This window comes from Pantherophis guttatus, chromosome 3, assembly GCF_059756535.1.
Source record: "Pantherophis guttatus breed Tessera chromosome 3, ASM5975653v1, whole genome shotgun sequence".
NCBI classification, from domain to species: Eukaryota; Metazoa; Chordata; class Lepidosauria; order Squamata; family Colubridae; genus Pantherophis; species Pantherophis guttatus.
This window is the reverse complement of record NC_142065.1, coordinates 168,577,475-168,600,503: the sequence shown is the minus strand read 5'-3', so window position 1 is coordinate 168,600,503 and position 23,029 is coordinate 168,577,475. Positions and strand designations below refer to the sequence as shown.

At 39.6% G+C, this 23,029-nt stretch overlaps 1 protein-coding gene across 1 annotated transcript in view; it reads right to left on the bottom strand.

Annotated features, from left to right (window-relative positions):
* Nucleotides 1-16,193: 16,193 nt before the first annotated feature.
* Nucleotides 16,194-23,029, bottom strand: part of TAF4B (TATA-box binding protein associated factor 4b) — a 59,617-nt gene continuing 52,781 nt past the window's right edge. The window contains exon 15 of the mRNA XM_034429639.2: nucleotides 16,194-17,759. Within this exon, the coding sequence (XP_034285530.2) occupies nucleotides 17,616-17,759 (144 nt within the window). The 3' untranslated portion in view covers nucleotides 16,194-17,615. The remainder of the gene's footprint in view (nucleotides 17,760-23,029) is intronic.

The window sequence follows — 23,029 nt, the reverse complement described above, 5'->3', positions numbered from 1 at the left end:
TGCTGCTCTTTATACTTACACTTTTTAGTGTATAGTATTTTCAACTGAGGAATATAGGAAGTACAGCATCCGTTTCCGTTTGGCGAAGGAAAAAGATTTCATTTCCATTTTCCCCTTTCCATTAACACCTGTCATTTACAATTTCAGTATTAATCCATTTTTCTAAAAATAATGGCCGCCTCAACACAGCATTAATGAGTTTCCATTAGTTAGTTCATCATTCTTGAAGCCTTCCCCAGGCAAACAGTGACAGTGCTTTCTCTCATCTATGGATTTCCATTCTGGGGTTTGTTTGTTTTTTCTTTTTAAGGAGAGAATACAGGTTTAGGGCAGTAAACAAATAGATGTTAAACTAAAGATGAGAGATCAAGCCAAAATGTGATGCTAATTTTTTGTCAGTCTTTACCAAAGGATCTAATCCATACCCTTTGCTGTGTTTTAAGGGGGACAAGAAATTGTGTGTCTTTTTATGTCTCTTGCTCTAATAGAAGTATTAACCAAATGGAAACTGTCTAATGTTAGCATCAACTAAAAGTTTCAATAACATTTTAATTCATGAAACTTGGAGAAGAAAGCAGGAGTGGAATGCTAACTAAAATGCCTGTTGGAGTGGAATTACTGTATGTTTCTTCCACTTGTTTCAGCAGAATTCTCCAAGTTTTCTCAAGACTAATACTGATATGAAAAGATACTTTATACCAGAATCAGGTTTTCTCTATATAATTTAAAAACAAAACTCTGACTGGTTTTCTGGAATCTCAGGAAAAAATTGTTTATATTAACTGCTGGGGATCAAATCTTCAACCTTTTGAATCAAAATTTGTATCTGTGCTCCCAGTGAATTGTGTTATTTCCATCACCCAAGTATCCCAAGTTATAAAAAAGGTGGGAAAAAACCAATTTTTGCCAGTTAGCTTCATCTTCCAAAAGGAGAACATCGTTGCAAATATATCAAAGGATGTATGTTTGTATGTGCATATGTATATTCTTAAAGAAAATTCCATATAGAGTCTTTGAGGATAGTAAAGTTTAAATGATTCATTCCACCAAATGTTTCCTTCCTTCAAAGTTTCTGGATTTCCATACGAAAGTCAACATGCTTCTGGACACATTTTCATCTTTGCCTTGTGCGCATCTCCAAGACACTCCATAAGTCTCTGCTCCACCCACTCCTTCATTGCTGCAATGCTTCCTTCCCACTCTTGCCTTCAGCTCTTTTTCCCACACCGCTCCCTGTGCGTGGAAGGACCTGCTGTTCTGCTCTACAAAGCTTCCCTTCCTAAATCTCTCTTAAGGCATCTCTCCCAGCCTTTTTTTTTCCCTCCCTAGGTTTGCTTCTGTAGAGGAGCATAGATTTTACAACAACTTCCTTGTTTAAATAATTTTTGCTTATTATATAAAATAGAAGGCAGAATACTTGAATTCACTTTTCATCTGAAGCCCTTCAAAAGAGTTTGTAGATTCCTGCTTCATAGGCAGGAATGAAGCAAAAAGATATCATAGATTCACTAGTTTCTTTGAGCCATTCTTTGGCACTCTATAGACCCATGATGCCGAACCTATGGCATGCGTGCCACAGGTATCACGCAGAGCCCTTTCTGTGGGCATGCGAGCCGTTGCCAAGCTCAGCTCTAGCCTGCATGTGCTTCCCGCTGGCCATCTGATTTTTGGGTCTCTCGTGAGGTCGCATGTGCATACGGGGGGCGTGGGGGAGCACGGGGGACTCAGCACGCCTCCCTGCCCCATTTTGGGCCTAGCAGGCCTCCCAGCAGCCTCCTGGTGGTCCCAGGAGGCTGCAGGGAGGTCTGCTAGGCCCAAAACAGGCGGGGGGGTCACGTGTTCATGCGGGGGTGGGGGGAACATAGGGGGTCACACCCATTGCATTATGGGTGCAGGCAAGCGTGTGCACTTTCAGCACATGACGACAAAAAGGTTAGTCTTCACTGCTATAGACAAATTAAGCACTGGTATAGGCAAGATTTCCATTACCATGAGTATATGGACAGCTGTTCTGCCACTGACCCATTGTTTAAATAAGTGAAGTTGAGATACATTCTGAGTTTCCTATTCTAAGAGTTGCACACTTACAAAGCTGACAAAAGATAATGTACTTCTCTGCCTTGGCTTTTTTCCCTCTGTGAACAATAATTAATAGTGAAGCCCAAGGCCATTTATCTTTAACATGGGAGTATTTCGGCCTGAGATAAGATGGCCATCTTTTTTTCTTCACATTTCTCATAGGAAATGAGAAAGAGGAGCAGCAGCAGCAAATGCTCAGTGCTTCTCCTCCCTACTCATTTGTGCCATTCAGTTTTTCTTATGGCTCGATTATTGTTATTAGTGGAGAGTACACATTTTCTTTTAAAAAAGGTAAGTCATTTGGCAATGCAGGTACCAAGTACCAGACAAAGTTTTCAGTGTTATAAGACCAAAATTGTCAGTCCTTTCAGATTCCCAGATCAGAAACCAGGCTCCACAAGAATACTACAACTAAGATTGATTGAGAATGGCTATATTAAAAGAATCTTGCAGATCCGGTTGTATTTTTCTTCCTCCCACCCCCACTCCTTGCTCTTATACCTCAGTAAATGAGAGAAGAGCAGCTCGAGTCTGTCCCTAATCCTACCTTAAGGAGTGCTTCTGGGCTTTTTCTTTTCTTTTCTAATAGCTTCTGAATATTTCCCTCAAGACCATCTCTATGGTTCTCCACAAAAAACAAAAAAACATACTGTTTATAACTGAGAACATCATAGCAATTAGGTAGAAACAGATCAGTATTAAAATTACTTACAAAACAATCTACAGCCCACTGAAGGGAGCCAAGAAGGAGTGAATCTTCAACAAGATTTGCATATTTAGAATATCACAATCCAATATTGTATTTTGTATGTATGAGATATATTACAAGAAAATTGATATAGAAAGAGACAGGCTTTAGATATTCTGCTAAAATTATCTTGGTTGGGTAGGCACTCTTTTTGGGAGAAATATGGATGAAAAATCAATGGTCTCAACAAAACTATCCTTGGTAATACCCTGTTTTCCCCAAAATAAGACATCCCCAATCGGGCTTTTGAGCGCATGGCAATAAGGCCAAACACTTATTTCAGGGTTCAAAAAAATATAAGACAGGGTCTTATTTTCGGGGAAACATGGTAATACAAGGATTGGGCAAATTATCAACCTGGGACACAAAGTTAAGAAAGTTCTATAGCAGTGGTTTCCAACTTTTTTGGGCCATGCCCTACCTAAGCATCTCTAAAATCCTAATCCCCCCCCCAACATATATATCTTACTATTCAAAAAGTGAACTCCTACTCACAAGGAGGAAACCTAAAAGGCTATTAACTTGGTTTAAACAAGGTTTAATGCCCCCATTAAAAATAAAATTTTCCCCTTGTGGGGCATGGGTCCCACATTGGGAACCACTGATCTATAGGGTTGCCTAAAAGTTTCTATACAATGAAGATCTACTGAAAAAATATTTTGACATTTCACTTTAGGTTTTCTTGCTTGCTTTCTTGTGGTTTAGCTATAGATTATTTCATGCAAGCAGATCTAGTCCAAAATATTCAAATTCTGTTTGATTCCATATCTGTGCTTTCTTGTTGAGCAGAAGAATATACCTGCCCCTTTGTATTCTTTCTTTGTGTACTATGAATCTTTTGAGAATAGTTGATCATTTACCACATCACTAAAAAATTTTTACTTTCAATTTTTTCTTTAAATAAAGTACCTAATAAAATGCCTAACAGAACCTGAAATAGAAGAAACAACTGATCAAAGCAGCACAGAAACTTAAAGGAAGGTGGATGAAAGTGGATGTCGCAATACATATATATGTATCCCCTTAATTTCATATTTTTACCTTACCCACTAAAAATAGGATAAAAATATGGAACCACTCTGGAGCACATAGATGAACTGTTCAGGAATAGATGCATATACCAGTATAACAGCACAACCATATAAGATAAATTAGCAACTTCTGATTTTTTAAGAAGGCAGACTTTAAAAAAAAAGTCTGGGTGCTGTTTGATGTGCCATTGGTCAGGATTTGGTTTCCACACCAATTATTGCAGCAGCTGCTTCAGGCTAGGCTGTTTAACAAGCTTTAGCTATTTCAAATGCTATCTGTTCTTCTTGAGGGTGCAGGAGACGGAAACCCTTTCCGTTTCAGCTTTTAAAATTCTTCACAGTACATTTGAAATAATTCAGAACCCCAATTTTGTTTCAAAGGTCCAGCATGCCACTTTGTCTTCCTCTAATAGGACAGTCACAATTAAAGCAAACCAGCAGCTTGAAAATAAGAGGATCTGGGAGAAGAAAAAGAAAGAAAGAATCAGCCAGACATAAGGAATCTGGGGCAGAAAAGCTGAATTTCAGCTGCTTGCACACACATCTGCCGGCTGAAACCGGTTTCGCTGGCAGTTGCCCAAGGACAAACGCCACAGGACTGCTGACTCTCAGATGCCCTTTGGTGGTATGCTTGAGTAAGCCAGATATTTTTTAAAAGGTGCTTGCTATGAAGGGAGATAATGCTGAGCACTTTATGCCAGCTTCAGTTCTTTGTGTTCTGCAAGCCTCAATTAAAAATGCCCAAGTCTTGTTTTCCTGGCTTGCCAGAGGACAGGGTGGAATTTGCTTTCTTTCCATCACTCCTTAGATTGCTTTTTATGAGACAAAAAGTTGGCATTTGCCTGCAGCGTGGCAGCGCAAGAGAGAAAAGCACTCTGCTTTCAGGCTGTTTACCCCCTTGTGCCTCTCTTTGTACAATATTACAAAGAAATGAAGGTATTTGATGTCTTGGCTCAGAGACGCACTGAAAGAAGCTGTAGTTAATTTGCAGCATTTTTCAGAAGCACTGCCTGCTTCAGCAGGTTACAGCACCTCACCCAGCTTGGCTGATCTCTGAAACAGCAGGGTCAGCCCCTGTTAGCACTTGGGAAGGAGAGGGCTGTTGGCAAAACCGGGGAGGCAAAACCACCAGAGTGGCAAAACATTTCCATAAACCTGCCAGGAAAGCCACATTGATGGCACCCAGTGAATGTAGCAGGGGCATCTCTGGGCTAACCTTGCTGACTCTTTCAACTGTTAGCAAGCCATGTGGGCCCTTTAACCTGGCCTCAAAGTCATGTCTCATTAACCAGACCTCACAAAGCAGGTTGCATACTACTGTTGCTTTACCCGGTTTGGCTGAGGTAAAAATGTTAGGCTGTTCCAGTCAGAGTATACTTTTGTTTGAAAGAGGAATGCCAAAATAATCCCCCATGCACTTGTTCTTTATTAAAAGGGAGGCAAAGAAAGCCTTAAAAAGCTAAACTTTTAAGTTTAGTCAACATTGCAGGACAAGATCGCTCAGATTTGGGACAGCTTGGACTCTGACTGGGCAGGGTTGGACGGTGGGGAGGCGGCAGGTCTTGTTATCTGGGAAGAGTTTGATCCTGTTACCCCGGAGGAAGTGGAGAGGATCATGAGGAAGCTGAGTGTGACCACTTGCATACTGGACCCATGTCCCTCCTGGCTGGTTTATGCAGCTCGGGAGATGACACGCAGTTGGATCCAGGCAGTGATAACGGCATCTTTGGATGGAGGGAGTTTTCCCGCCGCCTTGAAGGAGGTGGTGGTTAGGCCCCTCCTTAAGAAACCTGCCTTGGATCCAACCATTTTGGGCAACTTTCATCCGGTCTCCAACCTTCGCTTTTTGGCGAAGGTTGTTGAGAGCGTGGTAGCACGTCAGTTTCCGGTGGCCCTGGATGAAGCAGATTACCTAGACCCGTGCCAATTGGGTTACAGGCCCGGTTACAGCATGGAGACGGCATTGGTCGCGCTGGTGGATGCTCTCTGGAGGGCTCGGGACAGGGGTCATTCCTCGGTCCTGGTCCTATTAGATCTCTCAGCGGCTTTTGATACCATCGACCATAGTATCATGCTGCGATGCCTCGAGGGGTTGGGAGTGGGTGGCATCGTTTTACAGTGGTTCGCCTCCTACCTCTCGGGTCATATGCAAGTGGTGTTGGGAGGGGGGCAGAGGTCGGCCATGAGGCCCCTCGCTTGTGGGGTGCCCCAGGGATCGGTCCTCTTGCCCCTTCTGTTCAACATTTACATGAAGCCGCTGGGAAAGATCATCTGTGGTTTTGGGGTGGGGTATCATCAGTACGCTGATGATACCCAGCTTTTTATATCCACCCTGAACCAGCCCAGTGATGCCCTCGACGTGATGTCCTGGTGCCTGGAAGCGGTACGGATCTGGATGGGGAGTAACAGGCTTCAACTCAACCCAGCCAAGACTGAATGGCTGTGGATACCGGCATCTCGGGCCAAGCGAGAAGTTCCAATGCTGTCTATTGGGGGCAAGGTGTTGCCCCCCGTAGACAGGGCGTGCAACTTGTGTGTCCTCTTGGATTCACGGCTGAGTTTGGAGAGTAATATCACGGACATGACCAGGGGGGCGTTTGCCCAGGTTCGCCTGGTGCGCCAATTGCGCCTATACTTGGACCGAGATGTCCTACACACAGTCACTCATGCGCTAGTCACCTCCCAGATCGACTACTGCAATGCTCTCTACCTGGGGCTGCCCGTGAAGACCACCCAGAAGCTTCAGTTGGTACAGAATGCGGCCGCGCGGGTTGTTGCGGGAGGGACCCGATACTCCCATATTACACCTCTCCTGTGCGGATTGCATTGGTTGCTGGTTGCCCTCCGGGTGAGATTCAAGGTGCTGGTGTTAACCTATAAAGCCCTTCATGGCTTAGGCCCAGGCTATTTGTCGGACCACCTGCAACCAGCGTCAACTTTCGATCGCCCGGTGCACTCTCACAGAGAGGGCCTACTCAGGGTGCCATCGGCTAGACAATGTCAGCTGGCGACCCCCAGGAGTAGAGCTTTCTCTATGAGCAGCCCCACCCTTTGGAATCAACTTCCCTTGGGGCTCCGGTGGGCCTCTGACCTTTGCACCTTCCGCCGTGAATTGAAAACCTGGCTATTTATGTTCTCCAGCCTGGACTGATGGGATAGTATATTTTAAAAATTTTTAAACTTTTCATATTTTTGTGTATATTTGTTGATTTTAACAGTTACTTGATCGATTGTTGTTGTGAGCCGCCCTGAGTCCTTGGAGATGGGGCGGCATACAAATTTTATAAATAAATAATAAATAAATAAATAAATTAACTTATTTTATGAAAAATACGTTTTCTGGCCATATGTTGGCCCTATGCATTATATCATATGTTATTAGGAGTTTAACTGAGCTGTCCAGGCCTCAGAACTGCTTCCTGTGAAAAAAATAAAACCATAGACTTTACAAAAAACAAACACTGACACAAAAGTCCATCCACTATTTTGCACATGCATGAATTTTAATTACTTTTCCACCTCTATTGCGTCATCAGGGAATCGTCCGGCCGCCCTGTTCAGGGTAACCCGCTCCCTGCTCCATCTGGGAGCGCGGGAGGATCCCTTGGAAGGCAGGGCGGAGGATTTTGGACAATACCTGTATGACAAAATCGCTCAGATCCGGGGGGATTTGGACTCTGACTGGGTAGATCAGGGCAGGGTGACGAGGAATAGTCTTGAGAATGTTACCTGGGAGGAGTTTGATGCTGTGACTCCCGATGATGTGGACAGGATTTTGGGGAGACTTAGTGCGGCCACATGTTTACTGGACCCGTGTCCCTCCTGGTTGGTACTGGCCTCCTGGGAGGTTACACGAGGCTGGCTCCAGGGTGTTATCAACGCTTCGCTGAGTGAGGGTCACTTCCCCGCCGCCTTGAAAGAGGCGGTGGTAAGGCCTCTCCTCAAGAAGCCATCCCTGGATCCGGCAATATTGGCCAACTACCGTCCTGTCTCCAACCTTCGCTTCCTGGCGAAAGTTGTTGAGAGTGTGGTCGCGCGACAGTTTCTGCAATTCCTGGAGGAAACATCCTATCTAGATCCGTTCCAGTCGGGTTTCAGGCCTGGGCACAGCACGGAAACAGCATTGGTCGCGTTGGTTGATGATCTCTGGAGGGCTTGGGACAGGGGTTGCTCCTCTGTTCTGGTCCTGTTAGACCTCTCAGCAGCTTTTGATACCATCGACCATGGTATCATGCTGCACCGGTTGGAAGAGTTGGGGATGGGGGGCACTGTGTTACGGTGGTTCTCCTCCTTTCTCTCCGACCGGTCACAGTTCGTGTTGGCAGGGGGGCAGAGGTCGACCTCGAGGCCTCTTATATGTGGAGTGCCTCAGGGGTCGGTCCTCTCACCCCTCCTGTTCAACATTTATGTGAAGCCGCTGGGCGAGATCATCCGTGGCTTTGGGGTGAGATATCACCAGTACGCTGATGACACCCAGCTATACATCTCCACCCCAGGCCACCCCAACGATGCCCTTGAAGTGATGTCCCAGTGCCTGGAGGCTGTGCGGATCTGGATGGGGAGGAACAGGCTCAAGCTCAACCCTTCCAAGACTGAGTGACTGTGGCTCCCGGCATCCCGATATAGTCAGTTGACTCCATCACTGACTATTGGGGGCGAGTCGTTGGCCCCCACAGAGAGGGCTCGCAATCTGGGAGTCCTCCTGGATACGCAGCTGTCCTTGGAGGAACATCTGACGGCTGTAACAAGGGGGACCTTTTGTCAGGTTCGCCTGATTCACCAGTTGCGGCCCTTTCTTGATCGGGATTCCCTGTGCACAGTCACTCATGCCCTCGTCACCTCTCGCCTTGACTACTGCAACGCTCTCTACATGGGGCTCCCCTGCACCCAGAGGCTCCAGCTGGTCCAGAACGCAGCAGCGCGGGTAGTGATGGGAGCAGCATGGCGCTCCAGCATGGCGCTCCCATGTAACACCGCTCCTGCGTGAGCTACACTGGCTCCCGGTGGTCTTCCAGGTGCGCTTCAAGGTGTTGGTTATCACCTTTAAAGCGCTCCATGGCATAGGGCCTAGCTATCTTCGAGACCGCCTGCTGCCACCGACGACCTCCCATCGACCCGTGTGCTCCCACAGAGAGGCCTCGGGGTGCCATCAGCCAAACAGTGCAGGCTGGTGACCCCCAGGGGGAGGGCCTTCTCTGTGGGGGCACCTACCCTCTGGAATCAATTGCCCCCAGAGATAAGGAGAATCCAAGACCTCAGTGCCTTCCGCTGTGCCCTTAAAACCTTCCTTTTCCAGCAAGCCGGGCTGGCCTAATTTTTAAAGTGTTTTTAATTGTTTTGTTTATCGTTTTTAATTAATGGGGCCAAATTTATATATACTTTTAATTGTATTTTAATATTTGTACTTGATGTTTTTACTTGGCTGTTCACCGCCCTGAGTCCTCAGGGAGAAGGGCGGTATACAAATTCAAAATAAAATAAAAATAAAAATAAATTAAATACATCCTTTTATCAAAAGTCCTTTAGACAGAACCATATACAAAAATCTACATTTACAGTCTGGTAAATCTATCCTTTACTGCAGATAATGAGAACTGTACCCATAAACCTACTTATGTGGGGCCCTTACATCATTCATTTCAAATGTGAAAATATTTGCTATGCACCGTAATAATTGAATGAATAAAATTTATAGCAGTCTGAAGTGGAGGATACTCTCTTGTTGCTAGTATTAGTATGATTCAATTATCCATCAGGACCCTTTCTGTACAGTGGAGAAGAAGGAAGTTTAGATAGTAAAATATTTCTGGGAAGACATGGATGGCTTCTACAGAAGAAGACTGAATTCTTTTTGAAAACATCTTTGAACTTTGTTTAGTAGCTGTAATTCTAGAAATGACATTATCCTCTTCATAGAAACTGGGTTAATGCTAATGTATTTCATTATGTTATGTATATATGTTATGTTGAGGGGAAGAGAGGAAGACCATGTAGCATCCTTCAGTTTGACTACAATGGCTTGGATTACTGAGTGTTGGTGTGCTTTAGCAAATTCCATTCCATCACAAATGGGACACATAGCTGTACTCTCTTATTTTAGAAGGAAAGCACTCTCCTAATCATCAACAGCTGGCAGCACCTAATCAAGCTTGGTTTATCTCAGAACCTAGCATGACTAGTCCTGGTTAATAGTTGAATGGAAACTTCAACTATTGAATGTTTGAAAATTCCAAAGCTAGCTAGAAGGCTAGACTGAAAGGTTGAAAAAACATTTCAGAAGATAACAACAAACAGCTTTTTAACATGCACAGGAAACTGGAGCTTCCACAAACTGAGATCAACTTGAGGGTATCTTTATTTAACAGAGGAAATAATATATATACAGGCTAAATACAGCTGTGGCTGGAACTGGTTTCATGAAACTCCACTCCAAGCCTCAAATCATCCTATTAGGATGACATCCCTTATATGTCCTTATATATGTCTATTATCAAGACACCATATTTATAATATGAATAGCATTGTCTTCCTCAGCAAATTCCTCAGCATGAGCTCACCAAACACAAATAAAACTTGTAAAATATTTAATGTCTCTCCTTATGAGAAATACTAATTTTTTAAAAAATAATAAAAATGACTGATAAGTAGAGTAACAATCATCTTGGCTTTTACAGGTTGTAGAAAGTGCTTGCAGAATTCAGTGGCTTTTTAATTACAAAAATAATCTGATTTAGTCAACCGTTGTTATATAATGATGTCACGGGCACCATATTATGGCCCTGCATTAATGAATGTTTCTGAAGTTTCTGAAGTTGAATTGAATATAGTATATTAAATTAACTCATCATAGTTCATATCCAGCATAAATCACAAATTCCTCCCTGACTATAGCTAGGATACAGAAGTCACAAATATAATCCAATTATACATGAATATTGACAAAACTGCAATTCTTCCCTACATAGATCTGCAGGATCAGAGACTTTTGTCAAACTAAAAAAAAATGTGTGGCATTGTGAAACAAGTTGTAGTACTTTGGTATATTTGGTAGTACTTTGGTACTTTGGTATATTACAACAATGTGTTGTAATGGTGCAACACCACTTTAGTCATTTGATCCCCCTTAGCAAATACCTCTGCCTTTCTGGGTTTTGGAAAATACCCACAAACAGGTTCATCTACTTCTCTGAAACAGAGCAAATGCCATTTCCACCAAATTAGAAAAAAATCTACCATACTTGAAAATTTCACCCCACTCTGTTGAAAAATAATAAACCTTAAATAATGAAATATTTTAAAATTAATTTTAAATTAATTAAATTTAAATTAAATAATTAAATCATGTTAAATAAAGTTAATTTAAAGCTAAATTTAAAGTTGATTATTTTTATATTAAGTTAATTCATTAACAGTAATTAAAATTCATAAATTTTAAATTAAACAATTGAATTTATTAATTGAATTAATTAATTGAATAATTAAATAATAAGTGCATGGACTACCCAACTCCAGATAACTCTGGCAGGTGATTACAATTTTGAGAAACCTGAATCCCATTTTATTCACAAATTCATTCAGATTCATTGAGTAATATGTGGCCTCTAATTTATTCCAAAATAATCTAAACAAAATATACCTGGTTTCTCTCCATCACATACCTCTTTCTAGCCCATCAGAACATCTAGACGTGAATACCAGGTGGTACACTGAAATTATGGAAGAAATTATTATGAGTAAAATTTTACTCAGTTTTTTTCAACTTGCTTACCAGCAACTGGATATTTGTGTGTACATGTATTTACTTCTGTATGCCTTTTACATCTCCAAATAAGCAGGTAGCCTTTTCTTGATTGCTTACTATCATAGGCCAGAGTATAGCCCATTTTACAAATGAGTAGATCTGTAAAATGGCACTCACCACTGGCTTCCAAAACTATTGATGAATGTCAGTTATCTATCCAGATACAACAGCTGAGCAATGTAATTCCAGTTAAATTTAAATTTTTGAGGTAGAACCCCTCAAAGCTTTCTTTGTTTCTAAAGAACCCACAATGCACCAATTAGAAAATGTTTTCACAGAATAATCATTAACTTAGTGTTGTTGGTGACCTGAGGGAGAAAGAAAAAGAAATTGGCCAGTGGCGAAGTTTCCAGCAGTAGTTAATGAATGTGTAAAAAGTGCTTTGCATATATAGTACCTTTTATCAGAAGATCTTCACTTACTACATTTATCTTGAAGGCCCCAGGCCAGCTCACACATATTTTGTGTACAAGTGATATGAAGTCAAGGTAGCAGTAGCTTTAAATTTTGATTATATTTTATATTATATACAAAATACATTTGCTCTTTTATCTAGATCTATATTTAATTGGATAAAAAATAATGTTTACTGGAGAAGTGGAAGGAAAGACAAACTAATGATCAGAGCAGAAGGAATGATAGCATGCAGGATGGTACTGAAATTTTGGTTGCACTTCAAGCATTTTGGGGGTAAAGAGGATGGCCTAATGTATCAGATTGCAAGCCAAGAGCAAAGCTTACCATGAATGCTTGAGGGATAAGGTAGTCCAGGGGTCGGCAACCTTAAACCCTCAAAGAGCCACAAAGGTCCTAACCGTAAGCCCCCCATTCAATTCTGGAGCCGACCAGAAGTCCTGTTCCCCCACCATAGAGTCTTTTCCTAGTGCGGTGTCCTTTTTCCTCTACCTGTCCTAGCCAAAAGCCCTATCAATTGTGGAGCTGACTGGAAACCCACCCCTTGCCATAGAGTCTCCCCCTGGCACGCCATACTTCCCCCCCAACCTGAAGCTCCTCTCAAAATTGTGATGCCGACCAGCAACAGGGACCCGCAGCAGAGGGATAAAAGAGCCACATGTGGCTGCAGAGCTGCAGGTTGCTGACCCTTGAGATAGTCAATCAAGCATTTCATCCTCCAAATCCTTCCTAACCTGTGCATTTAAACCAGGGGTGTCTAACCTTGCCAACTTCAAGAGTTGGACTTGCTGTAGACTTGCTGAAATCCACAGTTGCCAAAGTTAAACACCCCTGCTTTAAACCCTTTAATCTATCCTGCCCCACACAGATGCCCTATTTGTATTAATGGCTGCAACTAGTCACTTTATAGGCACTTAAATCCTAACGTCTTCTGGCAATAGGCAACCTGGAGGAAGCCTAATTCCCAGACCCAGGGATCTTCCTTTTTTGATACAAAATCATGAGAGATGAGCAGTTGCCTGCATCAGATGGCCCACATCCTCTCTTCTAATTCTAGCCAGTTTACCATTTCTCAACCATCTCATTTCAAGCAACCTGCACCTCTTACAGGCTAAAAAGGTGTGCATTTCTTTTCTATTATGAGTTAAAATGCCTCCAGTCTGTCTTCCTTGTAACAAAAAAATTTACTCTGGTGATTAAGAAAACCTGGAATGTTATGAGTTAAATGCTACCTGATAAATGGGATTTCAGATTTGTATGTCATGAGATTAGGATAGGCATATCATCTGTCATCAGCTCCCAATGATCAGTGGCAATGGCATGGGCTCAGCAACTTTTATGCTAGAACATCTAGGAAGCTATGTTTAAAAAACCACTTTGGGATGCATAAACAAATAGAACACAGTAATGCCTTACAGGCTCATTTAGGATTGTTCTGCAAATCAGAGCATCATTGATTGAAGTGCATCATGGTTATACTGGTTGTAGGGGCAGATTCAGTAATCTGCTCTCAGAAATATCCATACTGGAATAATTTTCTTCATCATCATTTAAACTCACTTTTTCTCATCTGAAGACAATATTAAGAATAAAATAGGCATTCACTGGTCCAATGGAAGCTAACTATATGCTACTGAAACTGTCATAACCTGTAACTGGGCAAAACAGTGCTGCATGGCCAACCATTTTTGAACCAAGGTAGCTCAAATGGATTAATTTAAACCATTTGATCTAAAATCCAAGATCTTGGATTTTGAACATATCTAAAATCCAAGATTCGTTACTCCTGAGGGAAGGAAATTTGAGGAAATTGTGGCTGCTCAGTGCAATGCTTCTGCTGATGTGCTCATATTCAACATTCCAGGACAGTTTCCCAGTCACTCTCTCAATCCCTGGGTCCTAACCCACCCAGCAGCAGCTATTTACTTGCCTGCTAGGAAAGAGGAAGAGAAGAAAGAAAGAAGAAAGAGAGGAAAGGAAGGAGGACAAGCAGAAGGAATTTTTGCATATTTTTCCCAGGCCATGCTGCCCAGACCATCCCTAACCTGTAATCTCCTCGACACATTCCCCAATTCCCAAGGCTTCTCTTGGCATATGCACACACGCGCACACACACCCTTTCTAACCCTAATCAGTGCCACCCCCTATTCCCTGCCCTGTGGTACCTTTTGTGCACTCCTACATTCTTTCCAACCCACATCACCTTCCATGTACCATTCCTGACCCATGCGGCATCTCTTGTGCACTCCCAAGCATACTCTGGCACCCTTTTTGATTCATGCCACCCCATGCATGCTTTACCCCACAACCTTCACACACCCAACCCCCTCACCCTTCTCAACTCATGCCATCCCCCACATAGCATTTAGCAATAGCACTTAGACTTATATACTGCTTCATGGTGCTTTACAGCCTTCCCTAAGTGGTCAGCATATTGCCTCCAACAATCTAGGTCCTCATTTTACTGACCACAGGATGGAAGGCTGGTTAACCTTGAGCTGGTGAGAATCAAACTCTGGCAGCCACCACAGCTCTTCATGCATGCACCTTACACAACCCACATGGCACTTCACCATATCTACATGCATCCTTCCTGGCCCACACTTCCTTACCAATCCACACAGCATCTTACACTCATTGCTGACCTGCATCTCTGTATATTCTCCCCCTCCCTCCCACAGCAGCAGTCACTTGTCTGTCTGCAGGCTTTGGACTTGCAATTTCCTGCTGGGATCCTCAGTTTCTCTGCAAACTTTCCACAAGCAAAGAAAATGGGAAAACTGGCAAGAATTCAAGGGAGGGAGGGAAGAAAGAAAGGAAGGAGGAGAAAGATTATTTCCTACAAGGAAACTCAATGAGGAAGCCAGTAGGAAGTCGCTTTGGCTCCCATTGCTCTTTTGGCCACATGCGGTCATTGTTTGTTTAGATATAGATCTTGAAATGATGACACCCCCCCACCCCCAATGGGGCACAGGTTTTCTAGATAGCCATTAAGTTAGGGTGGAAACTTTTGGATCTTGACCTAAGCTGCTGTAATAGACTGAAACTCAATTAGCCTATAAGGCCCAAAGAATGATTTTGTGATCTGGAGAGCTGAACTCATCTAACTTAGTTAATTTCTCGGTTAGCCTATCCTTGTCTACCCTAAGCTCCTGTTCCCCCAGTGGCATAGTGATCACTAGCTAGGGTTCCATTTCCTGCTTGAGGGAAGATACGCACAAAACAAGAGTTATTTCTAGGGTTCCATTTCCTGCTTGAGGGAAGACAGGCACAAAACAAGAGTATTTCTGCTTGCTCAGCATCACTCATTACCACTTCGCCATTTTCTCTTTACAGATGATCTCCAAATCCAATCTCTTTGGCCTTTTTTTTTTTTTTTTGTTGACATACCCAAATAACTTTCTTGGTTGTTTTCAGTTTTCCTTGTAAACCTCAGATCATTTTGAGCTCTAGTCTTTCTGACAAGAGTCCTTTAGTTTCTGAAGACTACCATACTGTACATTCTTCTTTGCTTATGTTCCCCTTCTTCCATTTCCTGCATAAAAAATGTGTGTCTTCCAGGGCTAATTTTAAAGGTCAGAACAGAAGCCACAGGCATCTCTAGACTCCTGGGGGGACAACTGCATGAAATTGTCTTTTTCTTCTTCCTAGAATAAGGTTTGGGGAATTTTCTTATTTTTATGATAAGATGATACAATCAGGTCAGCTTCCACCTAAGTGCAAGTCAGCTGAGAATGTGGTAGTATTGAAGTGACAGGTATAAATTATAGAGCTGTGCTTGTCCAGGTCTGGAAAAGCAAGAATTTGAGAACTAAATGTGTGGCACCAATGTATATTTAATTAGGGAAGGCTAATTTAACACTCTGACTTAAGCCTTTGCTCATCCTGACTTGATATGTGAGAAGAGCAAATATATGCTTAAGTTGTATGTAGCTGTCCCAGATATTTGCCCCAAGACAAAAAGGCTACATTTAAGGTACAAAATGATGTTCAGTTATGCCATAATCGTAAGTGTTGCTGAGAATATTAGCTGTAATGTCCCAATTGTTAGGACTTTATGACTAGATTGTTCTGTGAAGCAATGCCATATTTACAGTTTGTGTAGAAATTACTCTTAGAATTAATAAAATATTCACTTTAATAGAGTATTTAAAATAAATTTGAAACATTTGTTACTTAAGCTAAATACGCAAAATAGGAAAAATATGCTGCATTTTAAATAAAAAGTTAAGCATTTACAATACAAAATATATTTGCCTTCAACAATCAAAGTGCTATTCTTTCTTATCCAAGACTGCCCACTTTATAAATATGCGTAAAGACACAAATAATTTACTACATTGGTTTAACTACCCCAGTTCACCATTTTTCTAACAAGGAAACCATGACTTGATTAGAAACTCAATATAACTTTAGTAGTACTTCTTATCAAGGGTTTCCCCACATCCATGTATTCTCCATTTTGTAATATGTAGAGAAACTATAAAGATTATTCTTATTTATAATAAAGACTTCAATTTCAAAGGCTTTCAGTTGCTTTCTTTCTCACAGGTTCCATTATATACATCCATGTCATGTGGTATTGTATTGTGACATTATTGTCCACAATAAAGTAATGTTCATAGGCAAGTGCAAAAAATGATAGCAGGTAGCTCTATCATCACAATAATTTTCATCACTTATTCAGGAGGGATTAATAGTTATATTCAACATTATGGCACCCTGGAGAGTTTTGTGCTGTTCTGCAAATGCCCTTGCAAAATTTTTCTTCTGGTTTTTCCAGGTTTTAGAATTATTTTGAAGTTACCAGTGCAAGATAGAGCAGATCCCTGATAGTCAGTATATATATATATACATATATTCTCTCCTTTCTCATAATGGAGAGGAAATCACTTTGTATTCCAAAGAAAGCAATGGGGCATCTTGAACTGTGTAGGACACTTTAAAAACACATACAAAAACAAATACATATGCAAATGAAGTCATTTTATGCTGAAAATGGATAGGCCACTGTCTTATGAACTGTCCCACAAAATTACTTTGACTTTTCAAGTATTGCTTTCTCCAACTTTTACAACTGTAGTTTGCTTGCAGATCTGTCTGGTAGGACTAGTAACACAAAAAATGCCAGTAGGGATTCTTTCTTCTCCATCTTTCTTTTGAGGCAGGAAATTATAGCCTGCATTTTGACACTTTTTAGTTGGCTCCCAGGTGGTTTCTCTAGGACACACAGAAAGGCTGAATCCTGCAGGCTATGCACTAGCAAACTGCTAGTTTGTCATTAAATACATTCATCACGTCATCCTTCACTAACTGCAATGTTAGAAGGCACACGCTTCATGGAATAATATTGCGGATTTATATACTAATACAGTATCTTAGCAGGCACCTGAAGCCTTTTCCCTTCCACATGTCCAGGCAGCATTGCCTACATTCAACGACGACTTTACAAACATATGTGTAATATATGACTTCAGGATAGTGCAAACAAATTGTTCTTTGGCAATGTATGATAAGCTGAAATGCAGAATTAGATTAGCCACTATTTCAGAAGAGCTTGATATAAGATTAGAGAATGCTTTGTTTCTTTCTCTTGTTCCAGACAAAAAATCAAGTCCCTGAGACAAATTCGGGTTATTCTTGACCAAAGGTATGGTTTCGTAAGACTAGACGTTCTGTTGAAGCCCTGGATGGGAGAAAAAGAAGAAAAGCATGTATAAATGGGCTTTATTGAGCCAAAATAGACATTTGCTAAGTTTGACACCCAAGAATCACTATATTTATATATATTGCTTTTTAAATTAATAACAAAAAAAAAAAAAGAACAACACACAAAAAAGTGATAGTGATACATAATGAAAGAAAAAAGCATAAAAAGTGCTATAACAAAAAAGTGGAAAAAATCTGACAACTTCCCAAGTAATAATAATAAAAGTAATATGTGTCTTTTATAATCATGAAGTTACAATTCTATATATATTAGTCTAATATATATTAGGACATATACAGTGTATTTTGGATAGAGTTATACACTACTTTTTCACCTATTCATTGTAAAAAAAACACCCATATTTCATTATTCTTGTCCATACATCTGTAGGCAATCTGCCCATAGATGGCAAGTGCAATCAGATCTTCAATGAGTTGAAAGAAGCCACTTAAGCATCACTATCTAATATTTGTTCTGTACAATATCTCTTGATGCCTGCTCCAACTATGACCCTCTTCTGGAGACCCCTGAACTAGGAGAGTTGATGGCTCCCTTTCATTGAATGTGTTTTGAATGTGTCCATACTTTAGTATGGACTGCTATCTTTTGAGGTATTTGTTTGGATTTCTGCAGTGAGTAAGGGAGTTGAACTCCGTGCCTAAATGGCCCCTTCCAACTCTTGGATTTGAATTCTTTTCAGAGTATCATACTGATGATCTGGACATGATCTACAAATGCCTATGTTTCAGTAATATATTAGTAGTTGCTAGTTTTTCACTTCTGTCCTGGGAAGGTTACTTGACCACGGTTCTTATCCCTGTTCTAGAAAATCTGAGTTTGTCGGCTCTCTTTTTAAAGAATATAACATGTACCCCATGTCAAAAGTAAACATAGCACTTTTAACATTATACTGCAAATTGCTTCAAGGGAAAATGTTTTGGATAGGAAGTGGAGTAAAAAAACATTTTTATCTGAGACGTTTTAATGATATGGAACTTAAATTAACTTCAACCTCTGCTTAGAAGCATGGCTGAAACAATTTAAGTCCAAGCACTTTGAAGTTTGATAAGTAATGTAAAAAGCATGCAGCAATTTAAATAAAATATAAAAGTGGTATAAAAAAGTGTACTGTCAGCAATTTAATTGAGCCACTCTGAACAATTGATATAATCTACTTTTTGGGAAAGTATATTTTCCCTGCTAATATCAGGAAACACAACTGACTGATTTAATCTGAAATAATAAAAATACTCTTGGTTGAAACTTCCTATTTCTTCAGGAATTTGGGCTAGGCATGGAAGGGAGATTAGTGCCATTGGGTGAGGGACACTCCTCCTTGTATGATACCATAGAGTCGGACCTCAACATAAGGCAATATTTCAAAGAAGAATAGGGTGAGAAAAAGAAAAAGAGAAACGAATCCCTGAGGATTCTCAACCCTCCAAGGAATGTCTTTCAGAAGTCAAAGACATATAAAGAAGTAGAAAGATTTAGTTTGCTCTGAGATGTCTTTTTGAGCATTCATACAGAAATTCACCCATTTCATTGTGATTAATAGTATATATAAGGACTACAATTCCAGGAAGAAATCTCTTTCTTGAGGAAGAATTTTTCAAATAACTGCAATCCTTGAAATATTTTGTCAGCTCTTCCCAATCTGGGGACTGCCAGATGGTAGAGAAGCCTATTCCTTTTATTCCCAGCAAACTAACTAGGGTTTATAGGAGCTGTAATCAAACACATCCTAATGGTAGCATGTTCAAGACTTATTTGATTAAAATTGGTACACTGTATCTTTACTGTCACAAAATTTTATTACTATTGCTATAATAGATAACTATTTACTCCTATTTTTTTCAGAGTAATATTTTTTGGATTAAATTTTTTTATTGCTCAGATTAAAAACGTTATCAAGTTCGGTGGATCTTCAATACGTGCATACATCAAATTTTGAATATAAAGCACTACAATTCCTTGAACTAAAAATTCCATGAATTCAAGTAACACAAACAATCAAAGATTAATCAAATTGAAGACTGTCATGTAGATAGGTTCTTCTTTAGCAACATCACAGAGATACCAAATAAGGTGGGGGGGAACGGATGCTATCTAGATATTTTCATCATGCACTCCTATATTGAGTTGTTCATTTGGCAACTATGCATAACATCATTCAATTATTGCTTTACTTAAGCCTGAGTTCAGGATGATTTTCTGAATCCAGGATCCTAGAGTAGAATGAAACTTTTTCTTTTGGGAAGACGTTTTGATGTTAAAGACACTTGAAATGGAATTTCTTTTCTGTTTTCTTTTCTTCTTTTTTAATTTTTATCTCCTTAGTTTTTTATAAGTTATTTATCTTTGTACTTATAAACTCTAATAAAATTATTACAAAAAAGAAAATCCTTTGCTTTCAGTTTGAGTGCGTACAACATTACAACAATAATCTATAGCTACTACATATTATACCATTAAACTTCATAAGAAACTATTTTCTTTATAGTGTTGCTTGCATATCTAATAAAGGACAGTGAAATTTAAAAATAAAAGAATAACATTTAGGGGAACAAATCATGCTACAATCTGAAAAGTATTTGAATACTGAAATACATTAAACAATTAAGGAATAAATGTGTACATTAAGGATCTTTTATCTTCAATCCATTTGGAACTGAGTTAAAACTCTCAGATTTAAATGAAAAAAACTGGTATTAATATTCAGCTATACAACATTCTGCCCCATTTCCTCTGTGACATTTCTACAAATTTGTTCAACTGTAACCAGCAGAATGTTTTACATATTGAGACAAATTACTGCAAATATGATGACAGTTTATTCTCCACTATGCCTAAGATTCATATATGCACGTCACTTTCTGTGGCTACATCAGATCTTTAATCTGTACCTGGGGGTAACAAATACTGTACAAAATATGTCATGTTGCCTTAATAGACAATTATTAAACTGAAGTATTTTGACTTTTTGCCAAATCATTTAAGCACTATAATCAAAATTATCAGTCTCTTGACCTTGCAGATGCCATCAACATTTATGTTATCAATATGTTTAGCCCAAAGCTACAATACAATTAGTCATTTAAATTGCAGAGATCTTTCACACAAAATAATTAAGCTCCATTTCTGAATAGCAGGAATATTCTGCTAGTGAGTTACAATGCTCAAACCTATGAATTACAGCCTGGAATAGATCTATTTACTACACAGGCATAGCTTTTATATCAACAAAGGTAGCCTAAACCCAAAACTGCTGCAAAGTTTAGCACCTTCTGAATTCCACTTGCCTCCAATAAAAACTACATTAGTTCTTCCAATTACATTTAACTATTATATTTGTTTTCTAGCAGCTTTAATGAAATGCATCTCAATTAGACATGAATGATGTGTATGAGAGACTCAAGATGCATCTAACACAAAGGGGAATTTCATAGTTAATTGAAATGATTCGCATGTTAACATGCTTCTTGCTCCCCAGAGAAACAGATTTTCTGCAACAGCTAATCTGTGTATTCTTTCAGAATAACTAGACTATAACTGAGTAGATTTCAGGCTTTATAGATTTATTTTTGTTTTTAGTTTTTTAAAAAATAAGACCAGGTTTCCCACAAGGGTCATGCAAAATAACTTTTAAAATTAGTTAATTAATTTATCAGTATACCAACTTTATTATTTTTTATAAATTACGCAAGTTGGCAAACATACCTAATGTTTCTTCGTCGTCCTATTTTCCCTACAACAATAACCCTGTGAGGTGAGTTGGGCTACCATCTGAGTTATTGGTAGACCAGGTTTTTTTTTTTTAAAAAAATGAAAATCCAATAGTAAAGTGGCACCAAGGCATGTAGGCTTATTTTACAGATAAAAAATAAAAACAAAGTAAAAGAGGGAAAAGCAATTAATATAAGGTCAACTGAAACTTTTTAAACCTGAAATTTGCTAAACTACTAGAAATCAAACACCTTGTGCAAGATCAACAAATACAACTGCCAGTAGATGATGATCTATCCTTTCCTCAACTTTATATAAAAAAATCAGGGCCACAAAAAAGAAAAACTTCTTTCTAGTTCATCATGCTGACATATTTTCATCCGGACTAACCAATATAATTTGTCAATAAATATGCATGTCAGAATGTTGCAGTATTATCATCCTTCAATAAAGCACTCCTGATCAAGGCTGATTTTGACAGCTATTGGAGGCTCAAATGAGATCATTGAATATGAAATGCCAATAACCACCATGGTGTTTTATGATTTTCCATGAACTGCACTATTAACGGAAACCAATGCTAAAGTCCAAATTTCATCACTTTTGAAAAATAAAAATAAGTGACAGGATAAACTACTTTTAAAAGGGCAAATTCTCATGCATTATAATCATTTTCAGAAATACAGAAATAGGATCATTATGGTAGTCTAAAAATATGCACTCTCCAGTATGCTGGACAAGGAGAAAAGACAAAAGGAAAGATTAAAAGATGCAAGATTCAGGTTGCCTCCTGAAATGAGAACTCCTGAAGTTTCAAAAAAACTGAGGGAGGATTGCACTGGTTTTGGAAATACAAAATTTATATCCACATTATTACCAACCTACCTATATATACAGGGATTTGGCTAATTAAATTTATTTATTAAATTTATTTACCATCTATCTTGCCATGTTACTGAAGGCAGTTTACAATAATGAAAAATAAGAAAAATGAAAAAAGTGTAAAGAGAAGATAATAGAACAATAAATAAACAACAATAAAGGAAAACAATGAGAATAATACATTGGTATGATAAGCAAAAAGATGGATGGGTGAAAGGTAGAGAGCATGAAGGGGTGAGATGGAGTCTGCCATCAATCTAGCAGTTATCTCCAGAATGGAACTTCCCCATCTGATTCCCAGGCCAATTGAAAATAAATAATCAAATGTATGCATACATACATATCCATGAAATATCTAGATGAATTTTTAACATATGCTGTGCTAAGTGATAAATATCATCTAGCAGATGTAATTCAATAGCAATATTTACAGTACAATACTTGTTTGGATTAGCAGTATTTTCAGCTTCTAAGACACCAGAGATACTAGAACAACTGGTTAAATCCTTTAAAATTAAAAATCTACTATTTGTTTTTACAGATATTTGTTATCAATAAATCATTTTGATATCCAGATGCTGAGAAACAAGTGGAATACAAAATTAGAGGTGCCTATATTTCCCAGACAGTGGAAGAGT